Source organism: Saimiri boliviensis, chromosome 9 (assembly GCF_048565385.1).
Source record: "Saimiri boliviensis isolate mSaiBol1 chromosome 9, mSaiBol1.pri, whole genome shotgun sequence".
Taxonomy (NCBI): domain Eukaryota; kingdom Metazoa; phylum Chordata; class Mammalia; order Primates; family Cebidae; genus Saimiri; species Saimiri boliviensis.
The window spans coordinates 5707322-5728012 of record NC_133457.1 but is presented as its reverse complement, the minus strand read 5'-3'; the positions used below and the strand labels follow the sequence as shown (position 1 = coordinate 5728012).

Here is a 20691-nt window from a genome sequence, read left to right as displayed (position 1 = left end):
GTTTGTTATTTTCGTGTCTTGCTCTTAAACTTTGTTAGGTAGAATCAGAACAGTTTTTAGTCTAGGGTTAGTTTTCCCCACTATTGAGGAAGGACCTTTCTTAGTACGCTACCCTGATGTCACATGTATCTTGAAGTTTTCCACTCTGATTAATGTCACTGTTCCATGCCATATGAGCACTGAGCACTGTTACCTCTAATTTTTTAATGTGTCTTCCCTAACCTCAGATCATGTCGAGAACTTGATGGTTGTTACAAGAAAGCTTTCCCAGAACACAAGGAGTTCTCTCTGTGCAGCTATTTTCCAGTAATTTGCCTTGCAAAGTAGCCGTCTTATTACACTGGGCTCCCACATTTGCTTCTTTCTCTTAGGAATATAGCTAGGCACTATCTATGTTTTCTTTGCAGGGAAGAAACTTTCTGTAAGCTATAAGCCAGGACAGTTGTAGGGCTTGGCTTTATTCTGTTTTACAGAAATGGATATTAAGTGTGTTAAGAACTCTTGTTTCTTTATATTTTTGACTGATTTTTTTTAGTTGTTTGAAGCAGAAGAGTAAATTCATTCCCTGTTATTCTATCTTGTCTGAAGCAGTAGCCTTAGTTTTTGTTTCAGTGAAATGATTAGCCTATGACTTGGGAAGACTCACATAAGCCCTTATTTGAACTTGTATTGAGAACTTCAAATTTTTATTAGGCTTAATTTTGTACAGGCTTAATGTATTCTACTAAGTGTATAGGGAGTATAGTAAATAATATAGAAAGGAATAATAGTAAAACACATTTCTGAAGGAGTCAATGTAAGTTTGTGTTTTTGTTTTTGAGATGGAGTTTCATTCTTGTTGCCTAGGCTGGAGTGGAATGGCGTGATCTTGGTTCACCGCAACCTCCGCCTCCTGGGTTCAAATGATTCTCCTGGCCTCAGTCTCCGAGTAGCTGGGATTACGGGTGCCTGCCACCATGCCCAGCTAATTTTTATATTTTTAGCAGAGACAGAGTTTCACCATGTTGGTCAGGCTGATCTTGAACTCCTGACCTCAGGTGATCCACCCACCTCAGCCTCCCAAAGTGCTGGGATTACAGATGTGAGCCACTATCCTTGGCTGGAACTTTTTGGTATTGTTTTTTGTTGTTGTTGTTGTTGTTTTTTTTAAACCTCATCCTGGGTTCCATAGGCATGGAAACTTTTTAAAATGTAATGGGATACTTTTAAGGAGTATTTTAACTGATTCACTCATCAAAATTAAGACATTCTTACCAAACACCACTTGTGACATGAGTTGTGTTTGTTGCAGTTTTAGTGTTCTAAGTTTTAAAAATAACTATTTTTCAGGCATATTAATGAGGATAAGAGAAAAACAGAAGCTCAAAAGCAAATTTTTGATGTTGTTTATGAAGTAGATGGATGCCCAGTAAGTATTCTTCTTTAACAATTATGAATTTATCTTCTCTTTGTTAATGAAGTTTCTGTGGTTTTAACATAAATAATATCTTGGTACTACTTTCTTTTACATTACAGCTTCTTAAAAGTTACTTGATACCAAGTGATTTCTTTTGTTAATATTTTCAACCTATACAGGCGAATCTTTTATCTTCTCACCGAAGCTTAGTACAGCGGGTTGAAACAATTTCTCTAGGTGAGCACCCCTGTGACAGAGGAGAACAAGTAACTCTGTTCCTCTTCAATGATTGCCTAGAGGTAAAGATGTACTTCACATAGTATAATAACACTTCTGAATTTTGTAACTTCCCTGAATATTTAAAACCCAGCTTTAATTGAAGTATAATGTTGAATTGTAAAGTAAACTCAAATAATATCTTTAAAAAATTGAGGACAATCGATGATTTAATACTGTTAATAGAATGCTTTTAGAAGAAGGTGTAATGTTAAGAAGCATGATAAATTTTCATGACTTCAAATCTAAGTTAAAATGAAAATTTATTTCCATGTAAATAAATGCTTAGGTCAAGAAATCTGAGAACTTCTTGTTTATATTTATTCAAGATTCATAAAATAATTCTGAGATATTTGAAATTTAAGTAGATTTTTTTCAGTAATGATGAGGTTGTATTTGGTTGAAGAGGGAGATCACTTGATGATTTACTATCATGACTTCTTTATAATTCCTCAGTTCTTCTTAAATCAGCAGGTTTTAGAGTAAATGAGGAGTCAGATGGGGTATAAGGAATCTAATTCTAAAATTTTAATGTATCCATATTAGATTTTCTCTTTATATTACCCCTACAAGCAAATTGAATGGGGTGTGTGTTTTTTAACTTGTTCATCTTTCTAATATGTATTTTAAAACAACAGTAGTGAGGGGTAAAAAGAAGTGCAGTTTTCCTTCATCTCAGAAGAGAAAAATGTTCATTTTGATAAAGCAGACATTAATAAGAAGACTCATTTGACTTTTCTGTTACTGGAAACTTTGTTACCTTCATCAAAATGATTAAAGAGTTTCCTTTTTCTTTTCTTTTTTCTTTTCTTTTCTTTTTTTTTTTTTTTTTTTTTTTTGAGACAGGTTCTCACTCATTGCCTAGGTTGGTGTGCAGTGGCAAGATCACAGCTCATTGCCACCTTGACTTCCTGGGCTCATGTGATTTTCTTACCCAGCGTCCCAAGTAGCTGGGACTATAGGCACTCGTCACCATGTCCAGCTAATTATTTTTAGCAGAGACTGGTTTTGTCATGTTGCCCAGGCTGGTTTCGAACTCCTGGACTCAAACAATCTACTCACCTCAGCCTCCCAAAGTGTTGGGATTACAGGCGTGAGCCACCACACCTGCCTCCTTTTTTTTTTTTTTTTTTAATGTCCTACATGCTTTCTGTTTGCCCTTTCCTACTTCACTTCTATCAAAGTGTTGCCTTCTTATATATCACATACATTATTATTTATAGTATAAAATACAAGAGAATCTCAACAGTTCATGTGCAGAACAGTTACAGGTACAATAAAATCTCACCAAAAATTCACTTTTCTTAAATGCAGAGTTTTGTTGTTATGAGGCTAAATGAAAAATGATACTTTTCTTTGGTCAATCATGTTACAAAAAGCCCAAAAGTAAAATTACTATACACCATTGACCATATCCTGAAGTGAGAAACTGAAAAAATCATGAGGCAGATAATTCTCAACCACCTATTTCCCTCATAAAGAGGACTTTCGCCTGCCCTGATTGAGAACAGAGGTTAGGTGGAGTCAGTTTTCAATTATATGTTATCTGGCTTTGCATCATCATGGGGTTTTACTGTATATAGTTTCTCAGTAGTTTATTCATTTGCTTCTATTAAAGCTTTTATAGGTTTTTCCTGTTGGAGTCCCCAGATTAGCTTGCTTTATTCATCTAAAAGGTTAGATTATCTCTATTTCTTTGCTAATCCTTTCTGGTTTTTATCCCTTATTCCTGACAAAGCTGTGGCTTACATTTTTTAAATCTTATATTCCCTTCAAATTCCTTGAAGTCTTCTGTGATTCGTTCATTGACTCGCCATACACTTTAATTTCTGGTATTGGTCATTTCCTGTAGCTCCCAAGTCCCTGGCTTCTCATTTCCTTTACCTTCATGAATCTATTGACTTTTTGTTCTATCTCTTAGCTTCCCTGTCTTAGAATCACTTTAACAAAAACTGCTTTATTTATAACATTAAATTTGGACTTCAGAATTCGTAATAAATAAAAAGAGAAGAAAAACCTGTAATCCTAAATAAACTTGTATTCTTTAGCTTATTTGTTTAGGAAAAATAAACAAAACTCTTAGTAAATTGGGAATGGAAATTATGGTACATTCTTAACTTGATAAGTATAGCCAGCATCACATTTAATAATAAAAGTTAGAAACATTCAAAATGGGTAAAATCTATATTTTCTTAAGGACAGGTTATTTTATACTGAATCTCAACTAATTTTGGATTTAAGGATATATTTAATTTTTAAATGTTTTATCCATATTTTAAGGTTTTTTTTTTTTTTTAAGCACTGATGTACTAGCATTTGTCGTCAAATTAACACGTTACTGTTTTTCTTTTTAAAAATAAAGCTAAAATCATTTCATTATTTTGCTTAGCCAACTATTCCTCTTCTCCTGAATTCCAGGCCTTTTATTTAAGATTCCGTCATTCCTTGATCCTATTGCTTCTCATCATGCTTCTAGATCTTTCATACCTCTTCGACCTTTTGCAAAATATCCCTTGGCCCGTTTTTCTGACTTTTGAATTCTTCTTACATAAACATGAGCATTTCTGCTACACAATTACATGTTTGACTTTTGTTACATAGTAACTCTGCTTCTTACAACAACTCTGTAATGAATAATAACTAAATAAGGTACATATAGATCTATGTGATTAGTGCCATTTTATTTTTTAAGTATTTTGTCCTTATTTTTATTCATTTTATCGACTGTTACTTTATTTTCTGTAACCAGATAGCAAGAAAACGGCACAAGGTTATTGGCACATTTAGGAGTCCTCATGGCCAAACCCGACCCCCAGCTTCTCTTAAGCATATTCACCTAATGCCTCTTTCTCAGATTAAGAAGGTACTGGACATAAGAGAGACAGAAGGTATGCTGGTCGGATAAATTCTTGGTTATATAAAAATAGTTGGTATTCATTGTAGGTTTGATTTACTCCATTATGGCTTTTTTCAGTTGGTAAATTAAATGTAGTTGATCAGACTGCTAAAGTAATTGTTCTTGCCCCTGTATCTTAACTCCATCTCTAGGAACAGAATTGACTTTGTTTTTTTCAGATGAAAGTACTGTCTCAACCTATAGGATACCCTCATCTTTTAAAGGTCAAAGAGCTTTAAATGGCTATTTATTAAAATAGCACCCTAGCCTAGCCTATTCCCACACCAAAACTTATTTTTTTGGTTCCTTCAGAATGCAAAATAACCAGTCTATTACCTGCACCCCCTGTCTTAACACTTTCATTGTTGCCAAGAGCTGCATTTTTATGGCTGTGTTTAAGGTAAGGATCAGGAATAGATGTGAGTGCAATAAATAAACCCAGAGTAACTGGTAGAGTTAATATGGAGTCATGTGGTGTATTAAGGAACATTTTACTCTAAATTTTGATAGTGTTAGAGAGCAGGTTCTCTGAATGCCTGAAATTGCTGAGAATTTATACCTGCCTACAACAGTGTCATCTGTTTGACACCTTGTGGTGTATGTGCGTGGCCATATTTTGGATGTTAGGCATGTGTTTTTACAATATTAGCTCTTGCCAATACTGATTCCTCTAATAGTGAACGGTTTCAGTTCATGAGAAATTATTTATTTTATTTTATTTTATAAGAAACGATTTTTTTTTTTTACAGGAAGTCTTACTCTATTGCCCAGGCTGGAGTGCAATGGCGTAATCTTGGTTCACTGAAGCCCCCCTCTGGATTCTCCTGCCTCAGCCTCCTGAGTAGTTGGGATTACAGGTGTACGTTGTCATGCCCGGCTAATTTTTTGTATTTTTAGTAGAGATGGGGTTTCACCATGTTGGCCAGGCTAATCTCGAATTCCTGACTTCAAGTGATCTTCCTACTTGGGCCTCCCAGAATGCTGGGATTACAGGCATGAGCCACCATGCCCAACCAAGAAATGATTTTTTTTTTTTTGAGATGGGGTCTCCTCTGTCACTAGGCTGGAGTACAGTGGCACAATCTTGGCCCACTACAACCTCCACCTCCTGTGTTCATGTGATTCTCTTGTCTCAGCCTCCCAAATACCTGGGATTACAGGCATGCACTACCACACCTAGCTAATTTTTCCATTTTTATATTTTTAGTAGAGAGGGGTTTCACTGTTTTGGCCAGGATGGTCTCCATCTCCTGACCTCATGGATCTGCCCACCTTGACCTCCCAAAGTGCTGGGATTACAGGCATGAGCCACTACACTCGGCCAAGAAATGATTCTTAAAGAAAACTTGAACAGCAACTTACTGCTCTTTTCGCTTAGTTATCGAACTCTGGGTTAATTAAAGGTTACGTAGTATAGTTGTCCCTGGGTGTATCCATGGGCACTGGCTCCTGGTCCTCCCTTGGTTACCAAAGTCCAGGATGCTCAAGTTCTGGATGTCAGATTGCATAGTGTTTGCATATAATCTGTACACAGCTTCACATATACTTTAAGTCATGTCTAGGTTACTGATAGTACCTACACGATGTAAATACCGTACAAACAGTTGTTTTACTGTATTGTTTAGGGAATGATGACAAGAATAAAAAGTCTGTACATGTTCATACAGATACAATTTTTTTTTTCTACGATTTTTGGTCAGCAGTTGATTGAATCCACAGATGCTTAACCCACAGATACAGAAGACTTGACTATATACTTGTTTTTAAAATCTTCAATTTTAGATTTTAATTATGGCAGACTTCATTTAAAATAGGTTGTATTTTAGCATCTTGGTCCTGCAACTTTTGTAACACTTTTAGTATTTGGAAATTTAACTTCTTTGAACATGATTTAAATTGAGTAATTGAATTCTTACAACTTGAATTCTAGAATTCTAAGAAATATTATAATTTAATTTTTTTCTTTACTTAAATTTTGTCATAGAAAATATTAAATGATATGTAAAATATAATTCCTTACGTGGTATACTATATTGTTTTGTCAATGCTTCAACTTAGTATGTTGATGTTCTTTGTCTTACTGAAAATAGAGGGGAGGAGGAAAGTGGACAAAAGGAAGGTAGTTTCATTGGAATTTCATTGCTCTGAGAGAACTAAACTTACATACAACTGTCGTTTTCCAAGGCGTGACACTTAATGTTTATGGTTATTCTGGAACCCTAGATTGCCATAATGCTTTTGCCTTGCTTGTGAGGCCACCAACAGAGCAGGCAAATGTACTACTCAGTTTCCAGATGACATCAGATGAACTTCCAAAAGAAAACTGGCTAAAGATGCTGTGTCGACATGTAGCCAACACCATTTGTAAAGCAGATGCTGTAAGTTCTTAAAAAAAAAGTATGATAATGAAAGTTTAAATTTCATGATAATGCGTTTAGACTAAGCCTGTACATTTTTAATGACTTGTTTATTATGAATGGAGAGTTTTAGTTTTGTGTATATTAAAAAAACTGCTTTAATAAGTTGTTTTGGAAAATATGTAGTGTAGATACATGAAACATTATTTGAGTTCCTGGCTTACATATGCTAGGCCCTCATAGTCTGGCAACCCCTGTGGTTCTGATTCAGTGAAGCTTATGGGACGTCTTTTAATGTACCCTGTGGTTTTCATTGGTGCTCTTAGACATGGCTATGAAATAGACAATATTATGGGTTTTTTTTTTTTGGAGATGGAGTCGCTATACTGCTGGAGTTCAGTGGCGTGATCTTGGCTCACTGCAACCTGTACCTCCTGGGTTCAAGTGATTTTTCTGCATTAGCCTTCCACGTAGCTGGGACTACAGGCACACCTTCCAAGCCTGGCTAATTTTTTTTATTTTAGTAGAGAGGGGTTTCACCGTGTTGCCCAGACTGGTCTTAAACTCCTGAAATCAGGCAGTCTGCTCACCTTGGCCTTCCAAAGTGCTAGGGTTATAGCTGTGAGCCACCATATCTGGGCAAAAAAAAAAAAAAAAGAATATATATAGATATATCTTATTGAAAGCAATAGATAGCTAGTAGCATGTTGCCAATCTATTTTTCTCATGCGAACCTCTTAAAATCAAATGCCATCATAAATATATAATTGTCATTGTACTATACAGATTAAAGTGGAAATGGATGAGAGAATAAAAATGTTGACATTAAATGACATACCTGAATCAGATATCCTTTCCTTGGATGAAATCTGGGTTCCTGAAAGATAATTTGATTTATTTTTCTCTATATATATGAGAGAGAGAGAGAGTCATGTGATAGACAGATATAGACTCCTTACTCTTTGCACAAATGACATAGATTGAAGAGAATGTGCTGATACAGTAGATGACCCTTTTCAGTACAATGGTACTGTAACTGAGATTGCGTTGGGTGTTTCTGTGGGAATGAAGCATAGTGTAACCATAATGTAATCATAGTGAAGTGTGAAACCTTGGAAGACATTATGATGTGGTTTATAAAGTAAGTATTCATGATGAAAACCTCCTTCCAAAGTGTTTAGAACAATAATCAGACTTTGTGTGTGTGTGTGCTTGTGTGTGTGTGTTTTAGATTTCTATGAGCCAAGAATATGTTCTTATAAATAAAAAATTGTTGCACAAAAGATTCAGAGAGGGAAATACGATGCTAGCACATACAATAGAATGCTAGCTAGAAAAATGATGGAGACCACTTTCATTATAAATCTTACAAAACTGCTAATTATATGATTTTTTTTCTAGGTATCCATATATAAAATGGTTTTCTTTACGTGTACTAATTTCTTATTGCAGAAATTACTCCTGCTCTTACCAGAATGTCAGACTAGATAGCTTATAGAGTCCTTTCCAAACTTATAACCCTAATACTGAAATGTAATGTTAATAGAAAATGTTTCTTACAATATAACTTACTGAATTACTAGCCACATGATGGCCAATAATACTAGAACTGAAATATAAATAACATATAGAAAAAATTTATAAAGTAAAATTAGCCACAAGATGGCAGCAGATGTTTAACTATGTTCTGACTTATCTTTACGCCACAAAATTCTTTAAATCTGTTGAAATTTTGTTCTTAAGAAATACATTTGTAAATTCAGATACTTAGTGACTTCAGTTGAGCCCTTTTTTGCATTTAAAATTCTACATATAGTAAATTTTTATCAAGCCCTGAGTCAGTGTCTTGAGAAAATTTTACCATGTTGAAGATAATATGTTTCTACATACGTATGTGTAGACAAAGATGTGAGAAGTCATAAAAATCTCTGCTTCTTTGCATTAGTAGTTTTGTTTTTGGTACCCTGTATATATATTTTTGGTACCCTAAGTAGCTTGAGCTTTCTTAATTAAAAGAGTGAAATAAGCAGAACTGTTTTATTCTGTACTATTTCTTTGTCACAGCCACTCTTTAATGATGTAAGAATTAAAATTATCAGGCTGAAAGAAAACTTAATCTGATGCCATTAAGTTTGAATCTAAGGCCAAGAGCATGACTAATTCTTGGTCAAACTGTCTTAATAGTTTTTCTCCCCTTGGATGTCATGTTCCATATTTTGTTATTTCAGAATCTAAAGATTAAAGTTTAAATCTATTGAAGATCTTATGAATCAGAATTCTTATGTATGTATTTTTGGTATGTTGCCAACATATAACCTTTAATTGTGTGGTCTGGACTCTAACATTCATATATTGCCAAAGATAAGCTGGTAGCTTGCAGAAGCCATTATAGATTTCTAACCTCTAATGGCAGAAGTATAATTTTATTAATAAATAAATTTAAGCAATGATGCCTTTTCCCCAAGTTTGGTTAGTTTACAAGTAACTTGATAATTAAGCTCCATGTGCTACAATTATAGTACTTCTGCTACTCACTTTATATTTCTTTTGAAATTTGCAAAACATATCTTACATCTTGGTCAAATCACCATTGGCTATTTAAGAGTTGCAATCTTCATTCTAAGTTTTTAAACCTGTAAGTACAATTTCTAACTGCATGAGGAGCAATAGACCAGCAGTTGGCCACATATTAAAAGAGTTTGTGCTTGTGAGCCAATAATATTTATAATGGAGTTAATATGATTTGTATTTAAAACTATAATTATTCCTCCATTGATTAGACATACATAGTTGTTAGTATAAATGTCTATTATTGGTACCACTTTAATTTGGCAAATCAGAAGCTCTAAGCTATAGGCATGATTACAGAGTTGGAGGAAAATTCTGAGGCAACAGGCTAAAGGGAGGGGTCACATGACTGTAGATAGCGTTTGAAGACTAGGGTAACAGGAGAGCTTAGGGAAAGGAAAGAAGTGTCTGAGAACTCACAAGTAGCAGGTTAACTGGCTTAAGATGTCAAATGCTAGGAAGTTTCCTGTGAATTAACACCAATGAACAGGATTTCAAAATCTGTAGCTGAGGCTCAGTTTCTCCTGAAATTAATATCATATCTCTCAGTGGGAGAGATTGACTACTACTTTTTAATCTTGAAGTCAGCAGGTCTGTCTTCAGGTACATGTGAATATGGAGTTGATTGAAAAACTCCTGCCCTTCCAAAGCTTCTTTACTGCTTGACATACTTTGAATAAGTCATAAAATGTTTCTGGAATTATATTAAGTGTGTTATTAAAAATGAGTGTCCTCAAGTCCAGCAGAACTTAAAAGTAAATAAAAATGAGTTTGGGGTAATCTATAAATTTCACTTTTTAAAAAAAATTTTATTTTTTTAGTCCTTGTCCTAGTACGTATTTTATTTTAGAAATTTGGAGAAAGAGACTAAAAAGCAGAAAGATTTTTCTCTTTTTTTTTTTTTTAAAGAGAGAAAGAATTATTGAAAAAGAATGAATAACAAACCTAGGACTACCGAAGATAAATTCCCCCAACTTTGCACTTTTGCCTGTGGTTTACCCTGTTTACCTTTTTTTGTGTGGATAGTACTAAAGGAAGTACTTCAATATTTATATCTTAGCAAAAATAATAGATTTTATTATATTCTTAGCCACTAGTGAACTACCTATATGTTTATCCTTTCAGTGATTCTGAACCCAGAATCTTCTAGAAAGTTGAAAAATCTTGTATCTGTCTTCCCCTCCCCTAAGTCAGAAGCAGTGTGTTAGTTCATCGAGAGAAAACATGAAGCCATTGGCTCCGTTTTTAGTTCATCAGTGTTTATTAATATTTAGTTGTAGTTAACAACAGAAAAAATCGAGAAGCTCCTTTATTAGCATTTGCTAAGAATTTAAATTTCAGCGACCTTCACTATAAGGAGCATTTTAGCAAAATTAAACACACTTGGAGTTTAGTTTCATTGCATATAAAAATTGATACATTTTGCATGTAAATATGTAAAGAGTAAATTTAAGTTACTAATATTTAGTTTAATAGTCATGCTATGATTTTTACCATCTATTGAAAGATAATATTTGCACATAAGAAAAAAATCATATATATAACAGTATACTGCAGTAAAATATGTCTCACACCCCTGTCTGGCTAATCTGTCTTGCCAAGAGTATGACTTTTGATACTTTCTAGAAATATAAGCATAGACATATGTACATTCTTCAAAAATGTATTTCTTGGTTTTGTTTGTTTGTTTTGTTTTGTTTTGTTTTGTTTTTGGAGACAGAGTCTTGCTCTGTTACCCAAGCTGGAGGACAGTGGCACACTCTAACCTCCACCTCTGGGTTCAGGCAATTCTCATGCTTTTTAGCCTCTTGAGTAGCTGGGATTGCAGACGTGTGTCACCATGCCCATCTAATTTTTGTATTCTTAGCAGAGACGGGGTTTCGTCATGTTGGCCAGGCTGAATTCCTGGCTTCAAGTGATCTGGTCTCCTAGGGGCCTCTCAAAGTGCTGAAATTACAGACGTGGGCCACCATGCCTGACCAAAAATGTATTTATTAGATTTATTCCTAAGTAGTTTTCTTTTTAGAATGTAGTCATAAATGGATATTTTACCTGTTTCTAAGCTGTTTTGTAAGTAGGTGACTCTTTGGTATATATGTGTTATTTTGTAACCAGTCACAAGTTAATAAATGGTTTTTAATTACTTTCCAGCTAATTTTATTGAATCAGCTTTCAGTTAAAGAAAGTCATAAGTTTACCAATTCAAAGGAGCATTGATAAGTTACTTTAGCATTTAAAAATAAAACACAATAGAAGAATATACTTATTTTGATGTTTAATTATTTTATAATGACATAATTGTACATGTTTTGGGGTACAGTGTTTTTGTTGCATGTATACATCGTATAATGACCAAATCAGAGTAATTACCATTCCACTCATTTCTTTAAGGAAAATGTATTTAAATGTCAGAACATTTAAATACAAATGTCAAAACATTCTTTTTCTGAATTTGCCTCTATATCTTATGAACATAAAAAAAATTTTATCAAAGAGTAGATTCTCAGTATAGATCTGTTGATTGAGATAAAATTGAAATAAAAATGGAATGAAGTCAAAGCAAAATTAAGTTCATGAAAGTAAGGATACAACTGAGCTTATCCGTATATACAGTAATATAGGAAATGTGATTTCTCCACCAGGAGATATTGGAAATTTTAGTAGTGTAAAACCTTGCAGATATGTGCAGCAGAGCTTGAATCACATTCCTCAGTGCTTTGTTTCTTACAGATTGGCATGAAGTATCAAATATTCAGTTGTTTTATAAATGATTGTCTAGGTAATTGGCAAGAACCAACTGAAAACTATTAGAATTTGTAACAGAGTTTAGTAAAGCAGCCAAATAAAACATAAGTACATACATACAAAGAGTTTTCCCTTATGCTGGCAGTAACCAGTTAGAAAGTGTGGGAAATAAAGATTTCTTTTCCAAAAAAATTTGATATAAAATATTTATATACTGTTGATGGGAGTGTAAACTAGTTCAACCATTGTGGAAGACCGTGTTGCACTCCCTGAGGGACCTAGAAATAGAAATTTCATTTGAGCCAGCAATCCCATTACTGGGTATATACCCAAAGGATTATAACTCATTCTATTATAAAGACACATGCACACGTATGTTCATAGCGGCACTGTTAACATTACCAAAGACCTGGAACCAACTCAAATGCCCACTGACAATAGACTGGACAAGGAAAATGTGGCACATATATACCATGGAATACTATGCAGCCATAAAAAATGATGAGTTTGTGTCCTTTGTAGGGACATAGATAAATCTGGAAACCATAATCCTCAGCAAACTGACACAAGAACAGAAAATCAAACACCGCATGTTCTCACTCATAGGTGGGTGTTGAACAGTGAGAACACATGGACACAGGGAGGGGAGCATCACAAACTGGGGTCTGTTGTGGGGGGCAAGGGAGGGACAAGGCGGGTGGAGAGGTTGGGGAGGGATAACATGGGGAGAAATGCCAGATGTAGGTGATGGGGGGATGGAGGCAGCAAACCACACTGCCATGTGTGTACCTATGCAACAATGCTGCATGATCTGCACATGTACCCCAGAACCTAAAGTACAATTAAAAATAATTAATTAATTTTAAAAAATACATCTATAAAAAAAACATGAAAAAAAAAATACCCAACTAATAGTTTAAAGGAACACCAATAAAGATAGCAATATATCAATTATTTTTTACAAACCAAATTGTAAAAAAAAAAATTGAGGGCTGGTGAGGCAAGATAGATTCTTTCCTGTTCTGATAGTGAGAGTATAGTTTGTAGCAGTATGCCCCTTTTGGAAAGCAGTTTATCCATCAGGAACTTTTCATATTCTGCTTTTCTACCTCTAGTGTTCTAGCTTAGAAAATTACCAACATGTGGTTTAATATTTTCAAATACAAAGATACATACTTTATTCCTTTTTTTATTGTGGTAGAATATACATAACAAATTTACCGGTTTTAACCATTTTTAAGTGTCATTAAGTATATTTGTACTCTTACAATATCATCACCATCTGTTTTTTGAACTTTTTCATCTTCCCTAAACTGGAACTGTGTACCCATTGTACAGTAATTCCTCATTACTTCACTCTAATGCTGAAAAATAGTAGAATGATAAAATTGTGGTATAATCAGATTTGTCAGCTTTTCATTGAGTAAATATTTTGAGTTAAAAAAATACAGTGTACAGCTAACTGAAAAACATAAGGTGCAAAACTGAATGATATTCCAGTTTTATGAAGAAAAATTTTATATATGTAGAAAAATATCTCTCAGAAATATACCAAAGTATAGATGGTAATTGATTAGGAGAGTTATGGGTAATTCGTGTCTTCTAAATTTTTCTTAAAAATTAATATTAAATTGAAAACATATTGACATTTACAGGTACTGTTACCTAATTTGGATAAGATAGCAACATAGAGTTGTTTAGGAAATCAATCTAGTGGAAAGAGAGGTTCTATAGCAGGCAGAGGGGATGTGGTTGTTTAAATGACAAAATTAGAGAAGCTTTAGCATAACAAAGGCTGTCTGTGTATCAGTGGTGTAGAGCTGAAGCAAGCATTGTAACTGTAAAGTATAACATTTAACGCTTTATAAAGAGGCGTAAGATTTCATTTCAAAGTACTTCTGTGCATTATTTTGTTTTAGCCTTATGGTTCTATGGGTTAGGTATACTAGATATAGTCTACATTTTGCAAATAGAAAAAATTTTCAGAAAAAACAACTTCACAAGATCGTATAATTTTTTTTTTTTTTTTCCAAGACAGAGTCTTGCTCTTTCACCAGGCTGGAGTACAGTGGCACGATCTTGGCTCACTGCAACCTCTGTCTCCCAGACTCAAGCGATTCCCCTGCGTCAGCCTCCTAGTAGCTGGGACTACAGGCGCACACCACCACGCCTGGCTAATTTTTTGTATTTTAGTAGAAACTGAATTTCACCGTGGCCAGGATGGTCTCAATCTCCTGACCTTATGATCCGCCTGCCTCTGCCTCCCAAAGTGCTGGGATTACAGGCGTGAGCCGGTTGTATAATAATCTTTGTCACCATAGAATGATAGTGCTGGACAGTAGTCTTACAACGCCAGAGTAACAAGTCAGTTTGCCTGTTCATAGTCTAGAATTATAAATTTAAAGTGCAAATTGGCTATGGGACTATGCAAAAACATTTTGTCTAACTTGCTTTCTTCTGAAAATCCAACCATAATTTGGGCAAGTAACATTTTTAATTACTTGGAGATTAGTTATCCTGTTTAAGTGGTTCAGTGGTTCTTGGCCTATATGAGACCTTTTTAAAAAATTGACACATAATTGTACATATTTATGGGGTATAATGTGATGTTCTGAGACATGTATACATTCCATGTTGATTAAATCAGGGTATTTAGCATATCCACTGCCTAATATACTCATTTCTTTGAAAATTAAAAATTCTCTATTCTGCTTATTCTGAAATATACGATAAAGTATTGTTAACTATAGTCACCCATTGTGCAGTAGAACACCAGAATTTATTTCTCCTTTCTAACTAACTTTGTGCCTATTGACCAGTCTCACTCCAGCTCCCACCTCATCCTGTCCTCTCCAGCATATTAGCAGAGGCTGGCCTCATAGAAATAAGAGTAGACTAGTGGTTGTATGAGGTCTCTGATTCCTTTGGGAATGTGATACAAGTTGTGAAGCTACTCTTCAGAAATATGCACTTTGCACATGTACACTCAAAATTTTGCACCCAATTTCTATTCATTGTCATCCTGTGGGCTCTTGGTCACAGGTTCAGAAAGAACCTCTGATTTAGAATCCTTAGAAATGCGGATTAGAGAAGAAAGGGTAAAGTGGGAGAAAGTCTAAATCTTAATTTGAGTTTATGTCAAGAACAGTGTTTGTGGTATTGGGCTTGTAGCTGACTTTATACTTAAGCATTAAGTTTAAGTCTGCTAAGTTTTTACCTTGTTTCAGAGTTGTTACATTTTATTTTGATGTCTATTTCCAATTGCTTTTGTGTCCATGATCCTTACATTGAATTACTCATTTACTGAATGCTTATTTTTTACTATCCTTTAGTACATTTTGGAATAGAAGTTATATCAAACATAAAAAATCTTGTGTTTATAAAGTGAAAAAATGTATAAATATGCATAAAAGTGTGATTTTTTTAGAAACAGTTGTGTGTTTTTATTTCAAGATAACAAAGAGTATTATTTTTCAATAGGAGAATCTTATTTACACTGCTGATCCAGAAACCTTTGAAGTAAATACAAAAGATATGGATAGTACATTGAGTAGAGCATCAAGAGCAATAAAAAAGACTTCAAAAAAGGTGAGTTTTAGTGAAATTATTATTGGACACATCTCTAACATATTTTCCGTAAACAATATTGCTGAAAACACCAGTATAGTCTATAAAACAAAGCTATTTAGTTGTAGGAAATGACCCACAGAAACAGTAGTTTTACATCAGTGATGACTTTGCCATCGTAACTATAACTTATCCCTCCTGTTATTGTAATAGTGGTGCTTCTGTGAAGAAAGAAAGAAGAAATGTACTGTTGGTGTTTTAGATTGAAATGTGTGTGCACTCATCTTAAATATATCACCACAGTTATTTTCAGGAAAGGGCACATGACAGTTGTGGGACCTGGGATCTATTCCTGACTCTAGAAGTATATTTTAGTCTTCTCGTGATGAAGATAACTTAAATTACCTTATCAGAGTTTTGAGGACTACATAAGTATGTCGATAATAGGCTTTTTAAAAGCATAATTAGAATTTTAGTGTTCCAAGAGAAATTCGCAGCCATATTCTCTACTGCTAGATTTTCAAGATTTGTTTTCTTTCCCTTTGTGGGGAGGCATTTTATTTTAATAATTTTTGAATGTCCTATCATTTAATGTGTATGATGTATAAAAGAAAATCATGTTAGATTATTATTCAATGAATTCCTTCACTTTTTCAGTAAAGAAATGGAGGTTCAGGTGATTTTTGGATTAGAAGTCCTACAGCTAGACTGAGTAATCAGACAAGATTCAGCCAGTCTGGTTTCTTCTCTCCCAGGCTAGATTGTGTTTCACCTCCTTCTTGCATTGGACTGCAGTGCTCTCTGAATGAAAGTTGGAGTAGTCTACAAATTTCCTCACTGCCTCGTGCCAAAGAGATTCTAATCCTGCCACGTACTACAGTAGAAAGACTTTTGCTATATATTTGGCTTTTTTATGTTTAAACATTCTTATCAGCTGCATTAAATTTCTCTAGGTTTAACCAATTGTAACTCTTAAACTCTAGGTCACAAGAGCGTTCTCTTTCTCCAAAACTCCAAAAAGAGCTCTTCGAAGGGCTCTTATGACATCCCACAGCTCAGTGGAGGGAAGAAGTCCTTCCAGCAGCGATAAGCATGGCATGAGTCGTCTTTCAAGCACATCATCATTAGCAGTAAGTTATTTTGATTTAACAGGCTAAGTGACTTATTCATATTGAAGTTGGTATGGAATTTAATTTTAAAAATTGGAAATATTTCTTCCATTTAAAAAAATTTTAATGATGTATTTTATTTAACCCAGTATGCCAAAATATTATCATTTGAATGTGAATCAATGTAAAAATTATCAGTGAGACATTTTCATCCTTAAGCACTAAGTCTTAAAAATGTGGTGTCCGTCTTATACTTAGAAAGCTAGCTGAATTTCAGACTGGCTGTGTTTCAGGGGTTTCATAGCTGCATGTGGCTAGTGGCTCCTAGAAGGAGCACAGCTCTGTACACTAGCACAGAAGAATCAGCATGAAAAGCATGATGCCAGGCGAGGGGAGGTCTTCCCTAGTGCGCCTCAGACCTTGGCATCCGAACAGCCCTGCGTCATTTTAAAATACGTATGTCCAAACGTCTAACCTCTTTATTAAGTAAAGGCAACTGAGAAGACCCTACTGCAAATGAACTAGAGACATACTTAATGTTTAGTTTGTTTGATATGAAATTTTATTGGGATTGAAATATGTTCTAAAATCTCTGAGAAAAGAAACATATTTCAGTCTGGCTTATCACTTTACTAACGTAAATAGCTATGATTCTGTTTATACAGATTGGTTCCAATAACATAGCAGAGACCGAGTTTTATTCCTTTTACTATTTTCATGATGAGTAGAATATAATCTCTGAAACAGAATTTCAGAGGACAGTACGCGTTCTAAATTCATACATACAATGTATATTTACATCTGTATATGTATGTATATTTAAAATCTTTTCTGAATACAAATTTCCAACAGTTTGAGAATTATTTAATTATTAGATATTTAATACTACTATTACTAGATATTTGAGTGAAATATCTGTTCTTTATAAAATTATTAACCTACTAAGGTTAAGCAAGTGACCATCAGTCTCTTCTTAGCTGTGTGCTCTGTAGCAAGTTTCTTATTCTCTGATCTGCAGAAATGCAGATGAGAGTAAAGATGTTCATAGTGCTTATTTATTCCATAATCTTCATTGTAAGGACTAAATAATACATATATAATCACACATACATATATGATATTATATACTGAGAGGCAATTTGGGTGGTGGTTAAGAGCATGGACTCTGGAACCTGAGTGTTCAAATCCTTGCTCTGTTTACTAGTTGTGTGTGTTTTGGCAAGTTATTAAAGTTCTGTTTCAATTGCATTGTCTGTAAAGTGAGTCTTAAGTAGTTATCAGGATTTAAGTGAGTTTTTATATGTAAAATGCTTAGAACAGTACCTGGCACATTGTGAGTGCTCTAGTGTTTTATAAGTGATTTCTTTTTATTATATAAAATTTTTGCAGGTAAGGCACATAATACTCAGTAAATATATAAAGTTGGTTGAAGTCTTTCGTTAACACATCAAAGAGTTATGGCTAAGTCTATCGGTATATTTATACAGATTTTTAATCAACGTTAACCTTAACCGTGGGAGAGAAGCTGCACTACTTCGCCTGTTGACTTAGATGAATAGACAAACTACTTTGCCTGTTCACTTAAATGAATAGGCAAAGCAGCTTGGTCAGTTAAAATTGACAAATGCAGATTAGCATTAATTCTTGACAATTAGATTATAGTTTTCTCAAAGCCACCTGTAGCAACTATTGTTAACATTTTCATCTTTCAAATGAAGGTAAATGAATTTTATAGAAAATTTTAAAAAGTTAATTTGTTATTTATGGTTATGTCACTTTTAATAGACAATATATGTAAGAAGCACCTAAAATACCTTCAAGACATTCATGGCATCTTCTCAATTGCTTGTTTCTGTTCTAACAGATTACCCATTCTGTTTCCACAAGCAATGTAATTGGATTTACTAAGCATGTTTATGTGCAGCGCTCAAACTCTACTGGTGGGCGCGCTCAGTACTCCTGGTTTCGATCTGTACGTCATTCTGCTTTCCAAGCTAGTTTTTCAGAGATACTAGAAGGAAATACTGATTTTTCAAATTTCAGAAAAGTTCTTTCCAAGTCATCTTTGACATTTGTGAAGAATTAGGAGATATGCCAACCACTAATGGAAACAAGCCTCATGAAGTTTAATGTGAGCTTATTAGCTGTTTAAAATTTGTATTTGCAGGGAAAAAAAAAAAAAGGAACATATTTTTTTCTTCAGGGAATCACTTATTTCGTGGGTGGGAACTTTGGTATTTACAATGTTATGACTACTTTTAATTAATAACAATTTAGGCTTAATAGAGTTTCTTAAGTCCAGAAAAAGTAAGTTCCATTAGAAATTTTCTTATTTAGGAAAATGATTATTTTAAAGAATAGTAATTTTATATTCCAAATCTGATTGTTAATGTTAGGTTTATAACATTTATATAAAATTATGCTTTTAATATGGCAAATCATAAAAGTTTCACCGGAGGAAAATGTAAACTTTTATATTATACATTTATATCATCGTTTTGTTGATACTTGAATGGTGATACTTTATCAACCCAGCTTTTAAAATGCTTCATTTTACTACCTTGTTGATGAGAACTTACAGCCAACTGCCTTGCTGGCTCTTAGTTACAGTTAGGCATTTACATATGTTAAAATAAAACAGTAGCCTTATAATTGATTTTGATTTACAGTTATTCTTGAGTCTTTGCATGTTTTTTGTTAGAGTTGTTTTATTTAAAAAAATTTTAAGACCTCTTGGGGATGAAAAACTTAGCAATTTAATAATAACTGTTATCTACAACAATTGCTATTTCACTCAAATGTTACATGGAACAAAATTTTTGGAATTGTTTAAAAATATTTTTTAGAGGGCCAGGCGTGGCTCACACCTGTAATCCCAGCACTTTGGGAGCCTGAGATGAGCAGATCACGAGGTCAGGAGATCGAGACCATTCTGGATAACAGGGTGAAACCTGTTTGTATACTAAAAATACAAGCTATTAGCCAGGCGTGGTGACATGTGCTTATAGTCTCAGCTACTCAGGAGGCTGAGGCAGGAGAATTGCTTCAACCTGGGAGGTGGAGGTTGCAGTGAGCCGAGATCACGCCCAGCATCAGGGAAAGAGCAAGACTCCATCTCAATAAATAAATAAAAAATTTTTTAGAGACAGGGGTCTTGCTAAGTTGCCCAGTCTGCTCTTGGACTCTTGGCCTTAAACACTCCTCCCACATCAGCCTCTTGAGTAGCTGGGATTACAGTGGAACAAAATTATACATACGTACATACACACACACACATACTAATACATTCTCACACTCACATATGTACATCTGAGTTGCACATGTATTACACTCTTTAAGAGTATGTAACTTACTTTTAGAAAACTATTTCCCATGAAATGATTTCATTCCTCTTAATTCTGCTTTATGAACTAAGAAGAAACCTTGTTTGCCAATTTGTCATTTTTTCTTTTATAACCCGAAACACTAGATCACTAATACTTCATACATAGAAGAAAGTTAGGTATCACTACTAGCAATAGGCCCATATCTGTTCAGTCGAGCTAATGTCTAGTTACCTGATCTGTCCGTTTGGTTTTGTTTTCAGAATGCTAAAATAGCTTTGTTTTTTCTCCCTGTTCCATTCTTCTAATTTTAAAGAGTTTAGAATTGTCAGATGTCTTATACTTAATTGTTATGGTAATTTGCAAAATGTAAAAATAATAGGCATGATACTGAACTGTATTTTATAATTTTTTAAAAGAAAACTTAAAATATGAAATATTTGTTTTGTTTTTA

General features: G+C 34.1%; 1 protein-coding gene across 6 annotated transcripts in view; it reads left to right on the top strand.

Annotated features, from left to right (window-relative positions):
* The window catches only part of ECT2 (epithelial cell transforming 2), a 76356-nt gene that overhangs the window by 54352 nt on the left and 1313 nt on the right, over positions 1-20691 (top strand). For 3 of the 6 annotated variants that reach the window (XM_074405418.1, XM_074405419.1, XM_074405420.1), the window contains exons 19-25: positions 1330-1408; positions 1576-1695; positions 4422-4560; positions 6792-6946; positions 15719-15826; positions 16789-16935; positions 18779-20680. In XM_074405418.1, the coding sequence (XP_074261519.1) occupies positions 1330-1408; positions 1576-1695; positions 4422-4560; positions 6792-6946; positions 15719-15826; positions 16789-16935; positions 18779-19000 (970 nt within the window). In that variant the 3' untranslated portion in view covers positions 19001-20680. Of the gene's footprint in view, positions 1-1329; positions 1409-1575; positions 1696-4421; positions 4561-6791; positions 6947-15718; positions 15827-16788; positions 16936-18778; positions 20683-20691 lie in introns of those variants that run through there. The other 3 variants (XM_003925110.4, XM_003925111.4, XM_074405421.1) reach the window with 2 other exon arrangements.